Source organism: Ceratina calcarata, unplaced genomic scaffold (assembly GCF_001652005.2).
Source record: "Ceratina calcarata isolate Rehan_Ccalc_2016 unplaced genomic scaffold, ASM165200v1 scaffold43, whole genome shotgun sequence".
In the NCBI taxonomy this organism is placed as follows: domain Eukaryota; kingdom Metazoa; phylum Arthropoda; class Insecta; order Hymenoptera; family Apidae; genus Ceratina; species Ceratina calcarata.
In genome coordinates this window covers 591,640-608,155 of record NW_017166721.1, presented here as the reverse complement: position 1 = coordinate 608,155, position 16,516 = coordinate 591,640, and the positions used below count along the sequence as shown (strand labels likewise).

Genomic DNA, 16,516 nt, shown 5'->3' with positions numbered 1-16,516 from the left:
CGTATGTACAGAGGAACTGAGAAACTTCGAGTCAAGAGGCTTTGCGTCACCCTTGTCTCTCCTGCATTGCTCTGTCCGAAACCGAACTAAAAATCCTTTTCAGCCGTCTCGTCATGGAGTCGTTGCATTTGCTATCCCTGTCTATCCGATATTTCCAGTCCCTGTCTTGTACAAGAAACAGGAATTTAAGCAGATGCTCAAAGCGATCTTAAATACAAACACCGACTCTGAATTAAATACCGGCGAATGTTATGGCTAAAAATCTATTTATTCTCATATTTTTCGAAATATTTAAACGAATTTAATAATATAAACGAGGCACATGTAAATATATATACGTACATATTATTACAGATATAACACAAATACGTACATATCATTACACAGGTTGTTATTCTCAAAACACTATTTATATTATAAAAACTTTATTACACAATAGGAAAAGCACGTGATGATGATAGACTGATGTTTATAAATATACAAATGCTATTAACAAGTAAACGAATTCATTAATGGACTGCAGATAGGTAGATAACTATTTCATTGTCATACTCTTACTCTGCTATCATAAGGCTCTGGAATATGTCTAACGATGTACGATCGGATTTCAGGTGGTTCTGCTTTCGCATTAACTTTAAAATACATTTTCCGTGATTTCGCGTTGGATAATAACGAACTCCACATGTCATCTCTCTGGAATCAATAGGAATAGTGTATATAACTAAAGGTTTATAATTTCTGGCAAAGTTCTAATCTTACCTTGAAGACATTGAAGTTGCCACATATTATTAAACAGTGTTTCGCTCTAGTAAGGGCGACGCAAAGCCTCTGCTTGTCTGATAAGAAGCCGATCTTCTGACTTCGTACACATGACATGAGTATTATATCTCGTTCTTGGCCTTGAAAACCATCCACAGTGTTTATTTCAATTTTTATTTTCTTCTTAATGACTTCTGACAACGAAGATATTCTACGATAATCAAAACCAATGTAAAATCATACACTTGAACAATATAATTTGTATCGTATCCTATGCAACTTACTTCTGCTTAATTTTTGTCTGTATAACAACTTTTTGATTATTGTATGGCGTTAATATACCACAGGATATGCACGAATTCCATTTCTCTAAATTCGTTGACGTTAGCATGCTATAAATAACGTTAGCTATAAAGTCTGCTTCATTATCGTTGGAGAAATTGTCATTGTTTTGATTCGTTTTCAAATCCAATATGCGATACGAATAAAACGGAAACTTGTCATCGCATTCCACTCCGTTCACCAGTTTGCCGCCGTAAAAGAATTTGTTTGGCCAACAACAAATGTCAGGCTGCATACGATACTGAGTGTTCAACATGATTACCGGATTGTCCGGATACACGTCGAAGGCACTTTGTACGCGAGAGAAAAGGGACCGACCCAATCCGAATTTTTTCGCTTCCGGACTTATTATGGTAGCGGGTAATTGGTCAGGATCGCCGACTAGAATCATTGTGTTAACACCCAGCATTAACGGAATCAGAGTTTCGGGCTCAGAACTCTGAGTCGCCTCATCCACGATGCACACAGATATCTTATTCTTATTAGTACCGAAGATCGTTTCCATTTGATTAGTACAGCAGGACGTGAGCGTGCACGTTATTATATTCGCGTATTCAAGAAGCCTGTTTTCCGCGCTTCGGTGCAATCTCCTGTGTTCTTCTGCGGACATATGCAATCTAGGCTTTACCAGTGAATCATATCTCGCAACTATGTCCTCTAATTTCATGTTGAGATTCCGTTTATAAGTTTCGTCTATGCTAATGGAGGTCAGCTGGCATTTAATAGTATTTATTTTCAACTCTAAAAGTGCTTTCTCGTCCTGCACGCTTTGCGGCGAAACATTGTTCGAAGTAGTCGCTGTTTTTCTTAAATCTCGGTCTGCCAACGTGCTAACCGAAATATCTTTTACTAAAGGATGCATCGTTTCCGCACGACCGATGCGAACCATTCTGAATGGTTTCATCTTTCCCTTCTGCTTTATGTTAGATCTAATATCTAATAATCTTAAAACGATCTCATCAATTGCGGCATTCGTTGGAGCGCAAACTAGTATTTTAAAAGGGTTTCCGACGCTCGTTGTATATCTATTGCTTCCATATAATATTTGCATAATTATATTTACAATTACCCTGGATTTTCCTGTACCCGGTGGACCATGAATAAGACATAATTTGCTTTCCTTCTGAACTACAGCTTGAGTTATCTTGACAACGGCTTCCATCTGCTTTTGATTCAATTTATCTTCGGTGACCAATGGCTCTGCGCTAATAACGTCTGGTAATTTGTACATATCTAGTTTCGGACTTAGGATCTGGTTCATTAACGGCGAATTGGGAAGATATTGTAAAGCTTTGACCATTCGTAAAGTAGAACGCAAGTAACTCACGGTTCTCAATCGTATAAATCGATTAACGAGAATATTATTCGTGAGTGGTCTCGTCAGTACTGTGTACGTGTTCAGCGCATGAGCATTTTTCTCGTGTTGTAACAAAGCTTTGTTGAACCGCGTCTGACTTGTTAATGGCCTCGAATCAACTTGGGTGACGAACCCGAACACTCTGTGAAACGATTGTCCTTTTTTCTCGTGATTGTAAGCATATTCGATCATAACGAGATCTCCATAAACAGGATGAGTCGTCAAGCGCATATCTTCTTTCGAAACCAGCAACGCGATCATCAACGATGTAAAGCATATATTGTGCGAGAGCGTAACCCTGGATACAGAGTTCTCGACTATGGAGCATACGAATGTGCGCCTGCAAATTTGCTCGCTTTGATACTCTTTCGTGATACCACACCAAATTTCTATCAACAGAAGCGGAGTTATGGTCCGATAATATTCCTCGTAAGCTCTATAGCTTGTCAACATTTGGTTTAATTCTTTGTCTACGTTAATAACTGGCGGAGTAGTCTTTAAACGTTTTTGTTCCTCTAGCCACACAGGGCTCCAAAAGAAGATACGTAACAAGAATTCGTCGTACAATGAATTTGAGTGTACAGGAGTATTCACCACCTTATCTCGAGGCATAGGCGCATCTTTTCCTACCAGCCTTTTTAGGACATTTGTTTCATCGATCTCGTACTCTCGTACAGTTTTAAGGACCTCAGAAAAAGTTACTCGTTTCTTTGATTTCTTGATTGGTAGCTGCGTATTCGTTCCCGGAGGTACTGAACGTTCTTTTCTGTCAGCCTTCGTTAACTCACCGCTCGATTTATCTTTTAATCCGGTATCTTTCGGTTCAATCGTTTTCTCAGGTCTATTTTCATTTAGTGCAGCTCCATCGTTCTCTATATTCATATTCGATTTCTTTGGAATTCTCCCTAAATTACAAATATTATTAAGTGTTCGTTTGTTTTGTAGTTGGGTCAATGCTTCTGTAGAGGCTTCTGGATTTTTTATTGACTTGCTCGAATTTTGATCGTTCGACGGGACACCTTTCGGTAATATCTCACTGGACAAGGGTTTAGATAATTTTAATAGATCCTCCGGTTTGATTGCGGAGATCGTTTCTTCGACAAGAAAATCATTTCTACTTTTGGCAGTCATCTTAGCTTTAGGTTTAGAAACAGGTCGTTTTTTCTCTTGATTCTCCTCTAAAGATAATCGCTTCTCCATAATTGCAATTTTCTTCAATTTTTCCTTTCTGTCATTCGACAATGCTTCTTTTTCTTCTCTTGAAAGAAATTTGAGTTTTTGTGTTGAACCTAATCGATGAGGAGGCAAACAATCAGCCCATTTATGACGTTGTTTACGATACTTCTCTTCCTTTGCATGTTCTCTTCTTTCTAATTTTTCCAACCTTCTTTGCTCTTCCTTTTGTTCCTTAGAAGTCGATGCAAGCTTGGAATATCTCTCGGACCTTTCAAGACCTTCTATGACTTTGTTACAGTTCCGACTTCTTTTAGGTGGCAAATGCGGGGCTTCGATTTCCGACACTTTTTTTCTAAGCAGTTCTTTCTTCTTCGATGATATTACTCCCGTTTTATTCATTATTTTTTCTTCCGCATCTTTCTTTTGTAAATTATCAGTTTCTGCGGAATGTTTTTTAATATCCTCTGTAAGTTTATAGGAGCGATTATCTGGAATGTCTATTCTTTCGAGACGAAGAAGTGGCAATAATACTTGATTTAAAACACTCTCCATTTTCAATGGACCTGCGGTTTTTCTTTCATGCGTGATTTCCTTTTCATTTGTCTCTTCGTTCCTAGCGGTAGCTGATGAAGATTTGACAACCGGCTCAACAACAGTCACTTCTGTTTTTATATCATCTACCTTTCTTACATCAGTTTCATCCTCCAGTTTTTGACTTTGGGACAATCTTCTTAACCAAGCGTTATTATTTTCATCCTCGCTATCTGATAGCGAAATAACTGAATTTAAGTCATCGTGCATACTGGCAGTAAGCCTTTCGTTTTCCGCTTCCGTGGGCTCCTCCTCAAGTTCATTTTTTATCGATACGTCCATACCATATCCGACATCGAACAATTGAGAGCACGGGAAAATATCGTCCTCGCTGTCGCTCAAATTGACTACATCATTCTCGGAAAATGTTGTTCTAATTACCGGTTGAACCTGCTTCAACTTTATCGGCGACAAAATTTTATTTTTGTCATTGTCCGTTAACTGCAATTCATTTTCTTGTTTTATAAATACTTCTTCGTTACGTACGAAGGTCGATGGCAGTTGTGAATGTATTGTATCATAATCTTTAGTAACAGAGACAGTTTCTTCGTCATTGGGTTTCTCGGTCCCACTTACATTACTTTGTCCACTGCATCTGTTTACACTCTTTACATTATGTTTTATACTCTTCATGTTATTCGCCTCTATTGCACCGGATGTTAAATCGCAGTTCTTATTCACTTTTACCTGACGTTCTACATTGTCACTATGCACTAAATTATATTTGGAGGGCTCCTGAATCTGCGCAACCGATTTCTGTCTAGCTTCATCAAAAATATAAATTTCTCCTTCCTTATCATTTCCATTTAGAACACTCGGTACGCGTTCGTACGCACTCGGCACAGATAAGCGTTTTGTGTGTGAAGCAAGTAACTTAACTAATTTCTTCCTATTATCTACTGGTGGTGGATCAGGGTTTGTTTCTCGATTGTTGTTACTTGATTCAGTAGCGTCCAGACGTTGGTTTTTACTTAAGTTAGATATACTCGTTTTGTTCGTTGGTTTACTAAGACTTTCACTGGTTTGAATCAGTGCACTATTATTCAACGAAGTATGGAGTATTTCAACATCGCTATCAACAAGACTATTTTCATCTTTATCACTCTCGACTGAAATTCAAAAACCTGTTTGACATTGTTTATGTTGATGAAATTAAACTCAAATAAAACGTAATACCTTCTATGGGTACATTTTCCAGAATAGTATTTGTCTGTGCCAACCTTGGAATTTTAGGAGGAAGAATTATTGCATTACAATTCTGTACTCTTTTGCGTTTAATTATTCCATTAGAGTTATCATTATTTGAATTTTCAACGATTAATGTAGTATCTGGAAGATCAATACTGTTGCGGATGTTTGTACTATCTGGTGATTGCTAAAATGATAATGTATATACATATTTTATTGTATTCTCGCCTTATCAGCCTGGGAACAGGATTTATCTAATCCTATAGTTAGTCATACATTCTTCCGTTCATGCTTTTTATTACTAACTATACACTAAGTATTCAAAATGATAATATATGATGTGTCTGAATTTTCATCAGAAAATAACTGACAGAAGGTGATCATAATTAATAAATCTTACCGGGATGACAGTTAATTTAAAAACGAACATAGACTCGTCTATATTCACTAATTCTGAACAACCAATACCAATAATCTCATTAGGATATAATTTAATCATTTCCGAAGGTTCTTGGCGAATGCCATTTATATATAAACCATTTGAGCTCTAAACAAAATGGATGTTTATTAAGAGTAACTGTTATGATATCAGCATAAGTTAATTATATTAAATAATAATCTGTACCTTTAAATCTGTTACATACACTTCATTCTTTTTGCGGAAAAAGATACAATGGTGTCTGGACACTTCCAAGCTAATACACATTATCTGACTAGTTTTGGCTCTGCCACATGTATACTGGAACAAGACAAGAAGTAAATTTGTTTTAAATCAGTAAATTATTGAAAACACAACTGATAAGAAATCGAAAAATTACGCATTATACTTACTGCATGGTCAACTTTATCCAATGTGTGTTCACCTGGCATGTTAACACGCTTCAACACGAATAGCCAGTTGGTGTCCGAAGTCATTTTTCAAGAATTATTGGTTTGTTGGTAGATATCTTACGATTGTTTTTGTTAACCTCGCAGTCGCGACGAATGCATTTCATAAATGTAACTTCCGACACTCCCGTATCTTGCTGACATCAGCGTGAGTTATCTACTATACCTATTCTTAAATTACACCAAACCTCGATGTAAGCATTTTTTGAATCAAATCTTAAAATCTTAACGTTTACCGCCTTTTTGAATTGTGATGATTGCAATTACAAACATATATGCTATATATTCCAAAGTTGGTTGGTGAGCTACTGAGCTGATAAAACGACAAGGTCTATTCAATCGCTGCAACTGCAGGTTACTCAGATACTGCGTAGAGCCAAGGGATGAAATAATAACACATACGGCATAACACCATTATTGTAACAATTCTCAGAATTCGATAATTTCCCACGAGAAAAATGAAAGATTCCTTTTTACGATCTGATTTAATTTTGCTATTTATATGTGTACTTGAAATTATCGTAATAAATTTAAAACGCAGGTCTTTCAAAACAGTGCACGCCGTAGATCCAACATTTTTCAATCTGATTTGAACTTCCGGGATTATATTTAGGCGGGAAGACGTACGCAAAACTTTAGGCTAGATATCTTAAAAACCGATAATGCACTACAGAAAGTTAGAATTGAAGACGAAATAGGAAACCAAAACGTGGATATAGTCAGGAATCTCTGAATCCGAATCGTCAAGCCATAAATTCCGTACAATCACAAACTGAATGAAAATAAGCAACAGGAGCGAACAAAACAAAATTAATGAAACCACCGCCGGTTAAATGCTAATGATCATAGGATAGTGATCGTCCCTTTTTTTGATCCCATATCAGATTGTAGTAGGATAATTCGGTTGATTTAAAAAGACAAGTCGACCGTTACCTCTATCCTTACGAGTTTACCACTATTCAAATCGTGAGTAGTTCAATTTCACTTGGTTGAATTGTTCTTCATGTTATTGACGTTCGGCACGTTCAAAAATGTGTGAGACGGATCGATCTACAGATTGGAAAAGTTCCTTAGCATCGCGGAAGAACATATCGTTTGAGAACCTTCCTTATATACCAATGTTAGTTGAAGATATTCCGAAATATATTTCTCAAGACGACTACGAAACAGATAGGGTTAAGAAGATTCAAACGTTCGGAAGATTTCTATCCAAGAGCGAGGCCTTTGGCAAGCTCGTATCTTTAACTCCAGGAAATACATGTCAATTTCCTGTTAGTTTCAAAAACTTAAACGTTACAGATATATATGTCAAAATCTCGGACGATGCTGATGTATTCTGCCCAATATGGGTAAATACGGATAATTATGTTCTCTCCTGTTGCTCGTTTTGATTACATGAGGAAACTGACTTTTCAGAAAAGGTACGACGTGTTTAAAGTATATGGAACTTTAACAGTAGAGGAAGGACTAGGACACGTGTTGCAAACCTACCGTTTAGTACCAGTCCATGATATTGAGGGCACATGGAAGTTGATGAACATTTTAATGAAATTCGCACAGCCAGAATATCACCGGTTAGCTTTCGTACTCTTAAAACAATTTCCATGTTTACTTAATTTACTTTTAATCTCTCCTTCTACCATAGGTATCATCGCACTAAGGGACAAACTGATACACTATGTTTACAGCTGGAAGAAAAGGAACGCCAAAGGGAACTTCACAAGAAAGAAAAGGAGTCAAACAAAAATTTTGTTCAGTCTATGTATGTACATATAAAACAATCACAGATTCTATTTATAATTAATTATGTGTAAATCATGAACGAAGATAAAGAATACAACGTTGTCTAATATTATATTTATTTGTACTTAGGTGCCAATGATTCAAGCCTCTAAGGATCTTCGAATTGGCCTTCCTCGTATTCCAACGAGCGATCCAGAGTTCCGTTCTGAAGCATTTGGATGACGCGTGTTATCACAGAAATCTCGTGAAACTCACTGGGGCAATAAACTTGTTGAAACGGTTTGTAAAAGGTGAATGGCGAGTAACTGCATTTCTTCGGCTCCTTTATCTCTGCGAAAATAAGATCCGACAATTAAATTCGGTGCAATATATATATGAGTATGTATAGCATTGAATGAAAGCAAAGCTTTAGCCATACCGTAAGGATCGAAATCGTCGGTCGAGTCCTCAGAGTCCCAGTTCTCGTTCTCTTGGTAAATGGTTTCTGGTTCCGTTTCCGGTTCCGGTTCCGGTTCTGATTCTGGTTCTGGTTCCGCTTCCGATCTATGGACGATCGTCAATTTTTATATATGTGCGTTGCGGAATATCGAATCGATAGAAAAGGGCTTACAAAACAGTCGAATAGTCGTCGTATTTCTCCTCGTAACTAAATGTGTACAAACTCGACGGTGATCTTGTCTCTTCTGCATATATCTTTGGACCATAGAGAGATTCGAAACCATAATGGACATCGTCAGGCCTGCTTCTCCTCAAGGCGTCTCTCATAAGTTCGTAGCACACTGTCCTACCACGCTGACATCAATCGTCTCTTTCATATACAAGTAGAATCTCGAGTGTGGAATGCGAATTTACGCGGAAGTTTAAATTCCATAAACGTTGAACGAATTATCCTCAGTTAGTTCCTTACCCAGAAATAATCGTCATCGATGGAGAAATAATTCTGGTCGAGATCTAATCCTATCAAAGCGGTCAGCTCGCAGATAGCTTCCGGTATTTGCTCCAAATCGTTGTCGTACAAGTCCAGATACTCCAACGCTTTTAAGAACCTGATGCTTTCCGGAAGCTCTTCCAAATGGTTGTGACGTAATTTCAATTCCTTTAACGAAGTTAAATCGCCGACATTCTTGGGAAGAGTTGTCAAGTAATTGTTATCGATCGTCAGATAGACTAAATTGTGCAAGCAACAAAGTTCTTCTGGTAAGCTGTAAATATTATTGTTATCCAGGTCTAAACTGGACAGATTCTCGAATTCGTTTATATATTCCGGTATCGTCCTTAGTCCTGTGCATGACACGGTTACTTGTTTAAGGCTCAATCGATTTCTTTTGGTTGTCAACGGCAAATTGTCTAAACCGCTTCTAACGCTGATCTTGGTATTCTCGATTGTCAATTCCTCCAGCTGTACCATTCTTGAGATTATTTTCTCCATTTCATCTTCCGTGAAATTGCACCATTTCATCGATAATTTCCTCACGTAAGACACTTCGGTTGGCAAACACGAATTCGAAAGTTTGAAGCTGATTTTGTTCAACGAGACGGTATCCAAGTGTTTGTATTTCGATGAGAGTATCCACATTGGAAACGATGTATTGTGATTGCCACCGTTAGCGTGAAAGGAAGTAATTTGAATGCTTGCTGGTTGAACATCCAGATCCAAGATCCTATTTCCTGAGAGATCTAAATTCTTCAGTCGTTTCATACCATTCGTCACGCACTCCGGAATTTTTGTAAACAAATTGTTGCGCAGACAAAGGATCTCGAGGTTGTTTAAGTTGGAACATGAAGTAGGAAGGTTTCCCAAACGATTCTTGGTCAAAAATAAAACTTTCAACTTTGTTAGATTACCAAAATTGTTTGCGATATCCTTGATGAAATTTCTCTGTAGCCATAATTTCATCAAATTGGTCAATTCGCAAACGACAAGTGGTAGATGATTGAAACAATTATCGTCCAAGTTCAAATAGCTTAATAAGTGGAGCATTGCAAAGGATTCTGGCAAGAATCTCAGCTTGCAGCCAGACAGATTCAAGTCTACCAATTTTGAAACGTTTTCAGTGAATCTGTGGGTCAAGCACTTTCGTGGCGAAAATAAGGCTTCTGTTAGTTCTCCATTCTGCAGGCTCTCTTCCTCTTTGTCCACTTCTTGGTATGCGGCACTCAGATCCTTTGCATTGTCAATACCTGAAGATCATTGTTTCTTATCGTTTTACCAAATTGAGGATTTTTATTTACGTTAATCGTGCATTATTAAATACATTGAATTAATTAAATGTATTGGATTAAATATGTAAATGAAATGTGTATAAATTACAAACCTTCTTGCATTGTTTCGTCCAGGAGTCTTTTGCGTTTAACTTTCAACACAGAATTTACAATTAAATTTCAGTTAATTTATTCAACGAAATAATCACAAAATTAAAAAGAAAATACAAGGTTCTGGCTTATGATCTAACTAACTTTTCGTTCTTAATAGCCTACTTGAATTTTGGATAGTACCTAACATTTTCCCTTTATTTACATCCTAATGGAGCAAGAGAAATGTCACTTCGGCAAGTGGTAACTATATATATCAGTACATGTGTATAGACAACCTAATCAGATAATTGTCAATTCGAATATATTATCGCGTTTGACGGGAAAATAATGTCATAGAGGAATTCGAGGGCGAATTTGTGTATACATGTCGGATTAGGATTAATTTAATGATTATCAGAATGGTTTTAATCAAATTAATAATATCCGATTGTTTCAGTATACTTAGTACCCATTGTATTTCAATAAATTTTCTGATTATTTTCTTACGAGTGTCATTCTACATAAATATATAAATAACGTGATTATTAGTTAGATGTTTAAATGAAGCATCCGCGTTTCTCATCTATATAGGCCAATTTAACACATTCGGGAAATTTCTAGAAAGATTCTACCGTAACAAGTTTCCTTAGTAATTTCGAGTTGGAGTTGGAGTTGGAGTTCCGCGTGAGAACATTGAACATTGAACGGTCTTCGCTTCGTATTATTTATATGTGTTCGCAAACATTTTTACATACGTGCAACGTGATACGAATTTTCCAGAAGCGATTTATTTAAAGAGAACTATGTGCTGTACATTGAACAAGGATTCAATTCAAATTGAATCGTAACTATATGAATAAAAAGTGACTAGGAAGATCCTCTTTTTTTAAAGGGAGACTTTTTGAAAACTTCGGTAAGTGACTCGGTTTCGCTGTTATTTAATAATGTAAAACGATGAAATACGTAATGCTCGTTTCATTATGTGTCTCACGTGCTAACGAACGATGACTTTGATGGAATAGTAGGTTAGATTTCGTTTTACTCGCATTCTTGAGATCATCCTGAGATCACAACACGGTTTTATCGTTTTTATTTGTACTACTACTTCACTGGAATGTATGATCAATTTATTTAAGTTTTTATGTATCGAAAGGAACTAACGTTTTTGAAATGATCGAAATTGCCCTAGTTTCGTTCAGGAATACGTAATTATCTTGTTCACGAAATAAATCATTTGAATTGAATATGTCGATCCTTAAATGAAATAAATTTCTTTATGAATTTATTATTTCTGATAACACGTGCTAAAACTGAACCTATCCTTGTATGTACATATATCGTGTTCTTATAATGGATTAACTCTATCATTTTATTACTAAACCTTTAAATATTATTTCATATTTTTCTCCAACTTGTTATCTTTCTTTTTGCCTGTTTTTATGAAAAAACATACATCTTTATGTTTCAGAATCAATTTCAGTATTTAACTTCGACCGTGTTATACTATTTAATTTGTAAAAAATGGCTAAATGGGGTGAAGGAGATCCAAGGTGGATCGTCGAGGAGAGACCCGATGCCACTAATGTGAATAACTGGCACTGGTACACATAGAACCTTTTTCTTTAAATTAAAAATGCACCCTCCGGATACGACACAAGTTTTAATTCATCATTTTGATTAAATGATAGGAGAGATAAATTTATTGAATTATCCAAGATAGTAAGAATCATCAAATTTTAAATAATGGTGTACGATTGTATTTTTCAAGGACTGAGAAAAATGCCTGTGCCTGGTCCCTGGAGAAAATTAAGGATTTATTTACAAATATGAAGATGGAAGGAAATGGAAGTTAGTATACTTTCTTCGTAGTTACAACTGTATATTTATGGATACGATCAAAGCTTCGAAATGAAGCGAATTAAAAATAATGGAGCCAGATACTGGACTTAAAAATTCCTTTTATCCTAATGGTCTTCATGTATTTGCAGTTTCTTGTACAGTAATGGAAGTAGAAAAATGCGAAGGTGAGGCAATGGTAAACAATAGAAAAGGTAAATTAATTTTCTTCTATGAATGGAATATCGTACTCAAGTGGGTGTCTAATAAAAAGTCTGACAAGAAGATCGAGGGTAAAATAAACATTCCGAATATGTCCGAGGAAAATGATATTTCTGAGGTAGATGTAAGTATTTCAAGTCCATAGATATTTAATATGTACGTAGCCAATGTCCTCTCAATTCCAGTACATTCGTTCAAGCACCACAAATATCTCTATAGCAACGTTAACGAAATGCGGAGGAACACAATCTTAAAATTTAATAATAAAATAGTCCTGTTTCGTTTCTTGTTTCTAGATTGAATTTACCCTGAAGGATAGCACTGACGAGGGCGAGGCTATAAAACATTTTCTACATACGAAGGGAAAAGAATTTATTAGGGAGAAATTGAAAACATACGTGTCCTCTTTAAAAGAAGGTGTGTCGACGTTAATATACATAATTAGACTGAGAACTTTTATAGAAGGAAGTAAAACGTGCAAGAAATATAGATATACTGGACTTATGTTTTGTTTTTAGAATTTACTGTTGGGATGATTCTGCCTAAGAAAGATAACGTGAAAGAAACTATATCAAATATCACTTCTGGATTCAATGCGAAAGTAAGTATAAAATTACTTGTTTGTATTTTGTTGCGTCGAAGTACTTTTAAATAATCCTTTAACAGACTCTGATTTTTGTAATTATAATGATTAATAATTAATTGTTGTAGATGCAAATGAATTCAGTAGTATCATCGAATAGTACTAGTAAAAAGGAAGTAGGATGTAAGATTTCGACGACGACGATTAAGCAACAACAAAGATTCCAATGTAGGGCTGAGGAATTTTATAATGTTTTTACCTCGATCGAGGTAAGATTGCTCACTTTTTACGTAGTAAATTTGTTAGTACAAGTTAATTAGGCGGATGTTATCAATTATAGATGGTTCAAGCGTTTACGAAAGGACCGGTAAAACTCGACTTGAGGAAAGCAGGAAAGTTCGAGCTGTTCGGTGGCAATATTCTAGGTGAATTTGTGGAAATCACACCGACTAAAATTACTCAACGATGGCGTTGCAAACAATGGCCTGCTGGTCACTTTAGCGACGTTACTATCGATATTTCTGAGAAGAGCGATCACACAGAAGTCAATTTATTACAAATAGGAGTACCAGTTAGGTAAGAGAAATCTCAGTCTCACGTTTAATTAAGAATCGCACGACGCATGGTATTTGCGAATTTTATATAATATTCAGAAGCGAAGGAAAAGGAATCAATGCAAATTGTATGTTTGTTTGCAGTGAGGAAGAATCCACGAGAGAAAATTGGGAAAGGTATTACTGGGACGCTATAAAACGTACATTCGGATTCGGTTATTTTATGTGATCGACGTATGTTTGTTTCTCGAATGTCACTTGCTTACCGATAAGTAGAGATATAATTAAAATGTGTATTGTTGTAAGCTGCCTCGCATGACTCTTACAAGACGCATAATAATCAGTGAATACAAGATGTCTTTTCTCTGGACACTAGTTAAAATCTTCTCATTTTTTTCTCTCAGACGCCCAACTCTCCTCTCCCCCATTTCTCTTATTCAGTACATTGCATTATGTGGGCGGGACTTTGTGACGTTACTTAAAACTGTATTAATGGCTGTATATGTCAAATAAATCATGCCCATACTTCAACTCTGGGTTTCTATTTTCAATCTGTTGGCCCGTGCCTTCGTAATATTGTCTCTTTTCAAATAATAAAAATTGAAAATTAATTATGCTCGTATAAGTCCTAAAAACTATTATATAAATATGTATTCTTGAAATATGGTAGAGAACAGGGTATGAAACGTTTATCGATCTTTTTCGATTTCATAATCTTAAATTCTATGAATTTTGAATAAAGTTGAATTTTTTTAACATCGTTTCTCAACCTTCACCAAAATTTTCCGGTGGTTCGTGTTCGTGGTTCCTGAAGCGTTGATCGGTCACGATCCACGAAATTTTGAAATTGGTACATGGAATGAATAAAGTATTCTATTACCAAACTTTAACTTTTTATTTAATAATAAAGAACGAAGTAGTTCGGTTCAGAAACCACATTTCGCGCTATGAGACCACGCTCTTACGAAAGAAACCGAAGAGCCAATAGAGCTCAATGCGACATGCTCTCCTTGTTAGACATATCCTATTACCTGGTAAGTTAGAGAAAGACACATATTGCTTCACACTATTGTGCCCTCACTCTATAGCAAACTCTCGGAGGCAGTAGTACGTATCACTATACGATCCGACACGCCAGACATGCTTGATCGCACTACTTAAACTCCGAAAGTTACGATTTTTTTTACCCAAAAACAATTAATGGCACAGTGCGCAGCACTTTCTCTGTTTTTTTAACAAATCGGTTCATCAGTAATTATTTTTTTCTGATTACGAATGCGACTGATAAACTAAGGATCTATCTAATAAACTATGAGAACGTGCCATATGTCTTGTAATAAAATTCCTTTTCGCCCGTTTAAAGGGCACTCGTTGCGAATGGCGTATAACAGGAACAATGAGGATTACTTTCTGCATGTATGATTAAAGTTTCGATCGAACGGAGAAACTATAATGAACCGAGAAACTTTTGCGTGCGCCGAAACGCGCATCTCGATCCCGCTTATTTAAACTTTGGAGGCCCGACTATTGTGATTTACTAACTTGAGGATTTATCTCTTTCATTTCTCATTTGCATATAAGACCGGATCCTATGTTAATTCAATTAAAGTTTTTAAGACATCGGTAAAGCTTCTCTCGACTCTTTTATTATAAACATAAATCCTGTCTTCGTGCAATCCAAACGGTAGGATAACAAAAATTCTGTCGTTAATATTTATGAAATATAAAAAAAAAAAATACGTATAAAAAATTGTATCGTTAATATTTATGTACGATACCTAAAAAAATATTGCGCCCATTTGAAATGCAGATTTTTTTTTTCAACTGACTTGAACGTCATGGTGGGTGATACTGTTTTTATTTCGCAAACAAGGCAAATGGAGAGGGTGCGTATGCAAATACAAATTTTATTCGTTCTCGCCCGTTTGAATCTGTCCCCACGTTGTATAATACATGAATTTATATAAAATAGATACCAAGATTGATAATCAGTTGCGCACTTTACATTTTTTGTCATTGACGATAAAGTACACCGTGATAACAATATGAAAATTATATCTGACGTTGCAGATCGCTGCAGTTTTGACGTGCTTTAAAAAACTCGTAGAACCGTGCAGAGAAAGTGATCGACAGACATAGTAGTTGATACTTTAAAACTCGGCAGGGAAAGCTCCTTACCCATTAAATAAAGTAGAAGCTATCACCTTACGTTCAAATAAGATTTTATCGATATAAAACAAATTGATAAGCTTTACAGTTTTAAATCCTTGTAAAATAGCTTTCAGGGAATAGCACTGATAAAACAAGCGCAAGACAATGTAACGTGGACAATGCAACCACGAAACGTGCAACAAGAATTAAACTAAAACTCGATCCAGTTGAGAAGTTCAGAAGTACTCAAACTTCCGTCACCTTTTCCAACAGGTTCCATCGTTGAAGTTACAAGCTCTACACACTCACACATTGTGTAGAATATAATTGCGCGTGTATCTACACCGGTAAGAGTTAAACATCTCCCAAATAACTTGGCTATCTTTCAAACAATTTTATCAACCCGCATTCACGAGAGTGCACGCGTCATTCGTTGTATGCGTGTCCGTTATTGCACGCGTGTACCCATAAACGACTCCCCCCGGGTCTGCGTACTGCGCCGTCGACGTTCTGCGCGAATCTGGTTTCTATTCCCGCAAAACGCTCGGCTTCGTTCATTCAGAACCACCTGCTCGGTGAGGTAACATCGGTCTCTTTTGGTCCATTCCAACACCCAATCACTGAAGGAGAGGTACAAGCTTCCGCACGATGAGGGACTACAAGACTTCCGTTCTCCCGCTTTCCTCGAAGCGCTTAATCATCTGCGGCTTGATGGTCCTCATCATCCTCGCCGATGTATCGCAAGCGAAACGTAAGTAACTCATTCATTAATTGTTAATTCTTCTTCCTTTTCGTTGACACATCCTCTTGTTTTTTATTAATATTTATATC

At 36.4% G+C, this 16,516-nt stretch overlaps 5 protein-coding genes across 6 annotated transcripts in view; 3 read left to right on the top strand and 2 right to left on the bottom strand.

Moving 5' to 3' along the window:
* Position 1: 1 nt before the first annotated feature.
* Positions 2–6,335, bottom strand: Setx (probable helicase senataxin). The gene is made up of 8 exons (XM_018027716.2): positions 6,245–6,335; positions 6,039–6,152; positions 5,814–5,960; positions 5,402–5,600; positions 1,044–5,334; positions 760–970; positions 559–693; positions 2–165 (listed from the first exon to the last, which is right to left on the bottom strand). The coding sequence occupies exons 1-8, from the start codon at positions 6,326–6,328 to the stop codon at positions 142–144; spliced, it is 5,205 nt and encodes a 1,734-aa protein (XP_017883205.1). The 5' UTR covers positions 6,329–6,335; the 3' UTR covers positions 2–141.
* On the top strand, positions 5,921–8,339 carry LOC108626827 (uncharacterized). Of its 2 annotated transcripts, XM_026815116.1 has the most exons (5): positions 5,921–7,267; positions 7,358–7,650; positions 7,718–7,875; positions 7,947–8,063; positions 8,174–8,339. In XM_026815116.1, exons 2-5 carry the CDS (start codon positions 7,420–7,422, stop codon positions 8,181–8,183), a joined length of 516 nt encoding a protein of 171 aa, XP_026670917.1. In that variant the 5' UTR covers positions 5,921–7,267; positions 7,358–7,419; the 3' UTR covers positions 8,184–8,339. The 2 variants fall into 2 exon arrangements, with proteins under 2 accessions (XP_026670917.1, XP_017883215.1); XM_018027726.2 differs by having other exon boundaries at positions 5,921–7,650.
* LOC108626825 (leucine-rich repeat-containing protein 7) lies at positions 8,144–10,780 on the bottom strand. The gene is made up of 6 exons (XM_026815114.1): positions 10,541–10,780; positions 10,360–10,398; positions 8,952–10,225; positions 8,655–8,836; positions 8,463–8,587; positions 8,144–8,374 (listed from the first exon to the last, which is right to left on the bottom strand). Exons 1-6 carry the CDS (start codon positions 10,545–10,547, stop codon positions 8,193–8,195), a joined length of 1,809 nt encoding a protein of 602 aa, XP_026670915.1. The 5' UTR covers positions 10,548–10,780; the 3' UTR covers positions 8,144–8,192.
* A 230-nt stretch (positions 10,781–11,010) lies between these two features.
* On the top strand, positions 11,011–14,065 carry LOC108626826 (activator of 90 kDa heat shock protein ATPase homolog 1). Its single transcript, XM_018027725.2, has 9 exons — positions 11,011–11,252; positions 11,808–11,940; positions 12,108–12,187; positions 12,328–12,521; positions 12,694–12,814; positions 12,916–12,998; positions 13,109–13,249; positions 13,321–13,556; positions 13,679–14,065. The coding sequence occupies exons 2-9, from the start codon at positions 11,861–11,863 to the stop codon at positions 13,761–13,763; spliced, it is 1,020 nt and encodes a 339-aa protein (XP_017883214.1). The 5' UTR covers positions 11,011–11,252; positions 11,808–11,860; the 3' UTR covers positions 13,764–14,065.
* A 2,139-nt stretch (positions 14,066–16,204) lies between these two features.
* LOC108626814 (uncharacterized) overlaps positions 16,205–16,516 on the top strand; it is a 12,600-nt gene continuing 12,288 nt past the window's right edge. The window contains exon 1 of the mRNA XM_018027696.2: positions 16,205–16,436. Coding sequence (XP_017883185.1) covers positions 16,334–16,436 — 103 coding nt within the window. The 5' untranslated portion in view covers positions 16,205–16,333. The remainder of the gene's footprint in view (positions 16,437–16,516) is intronic.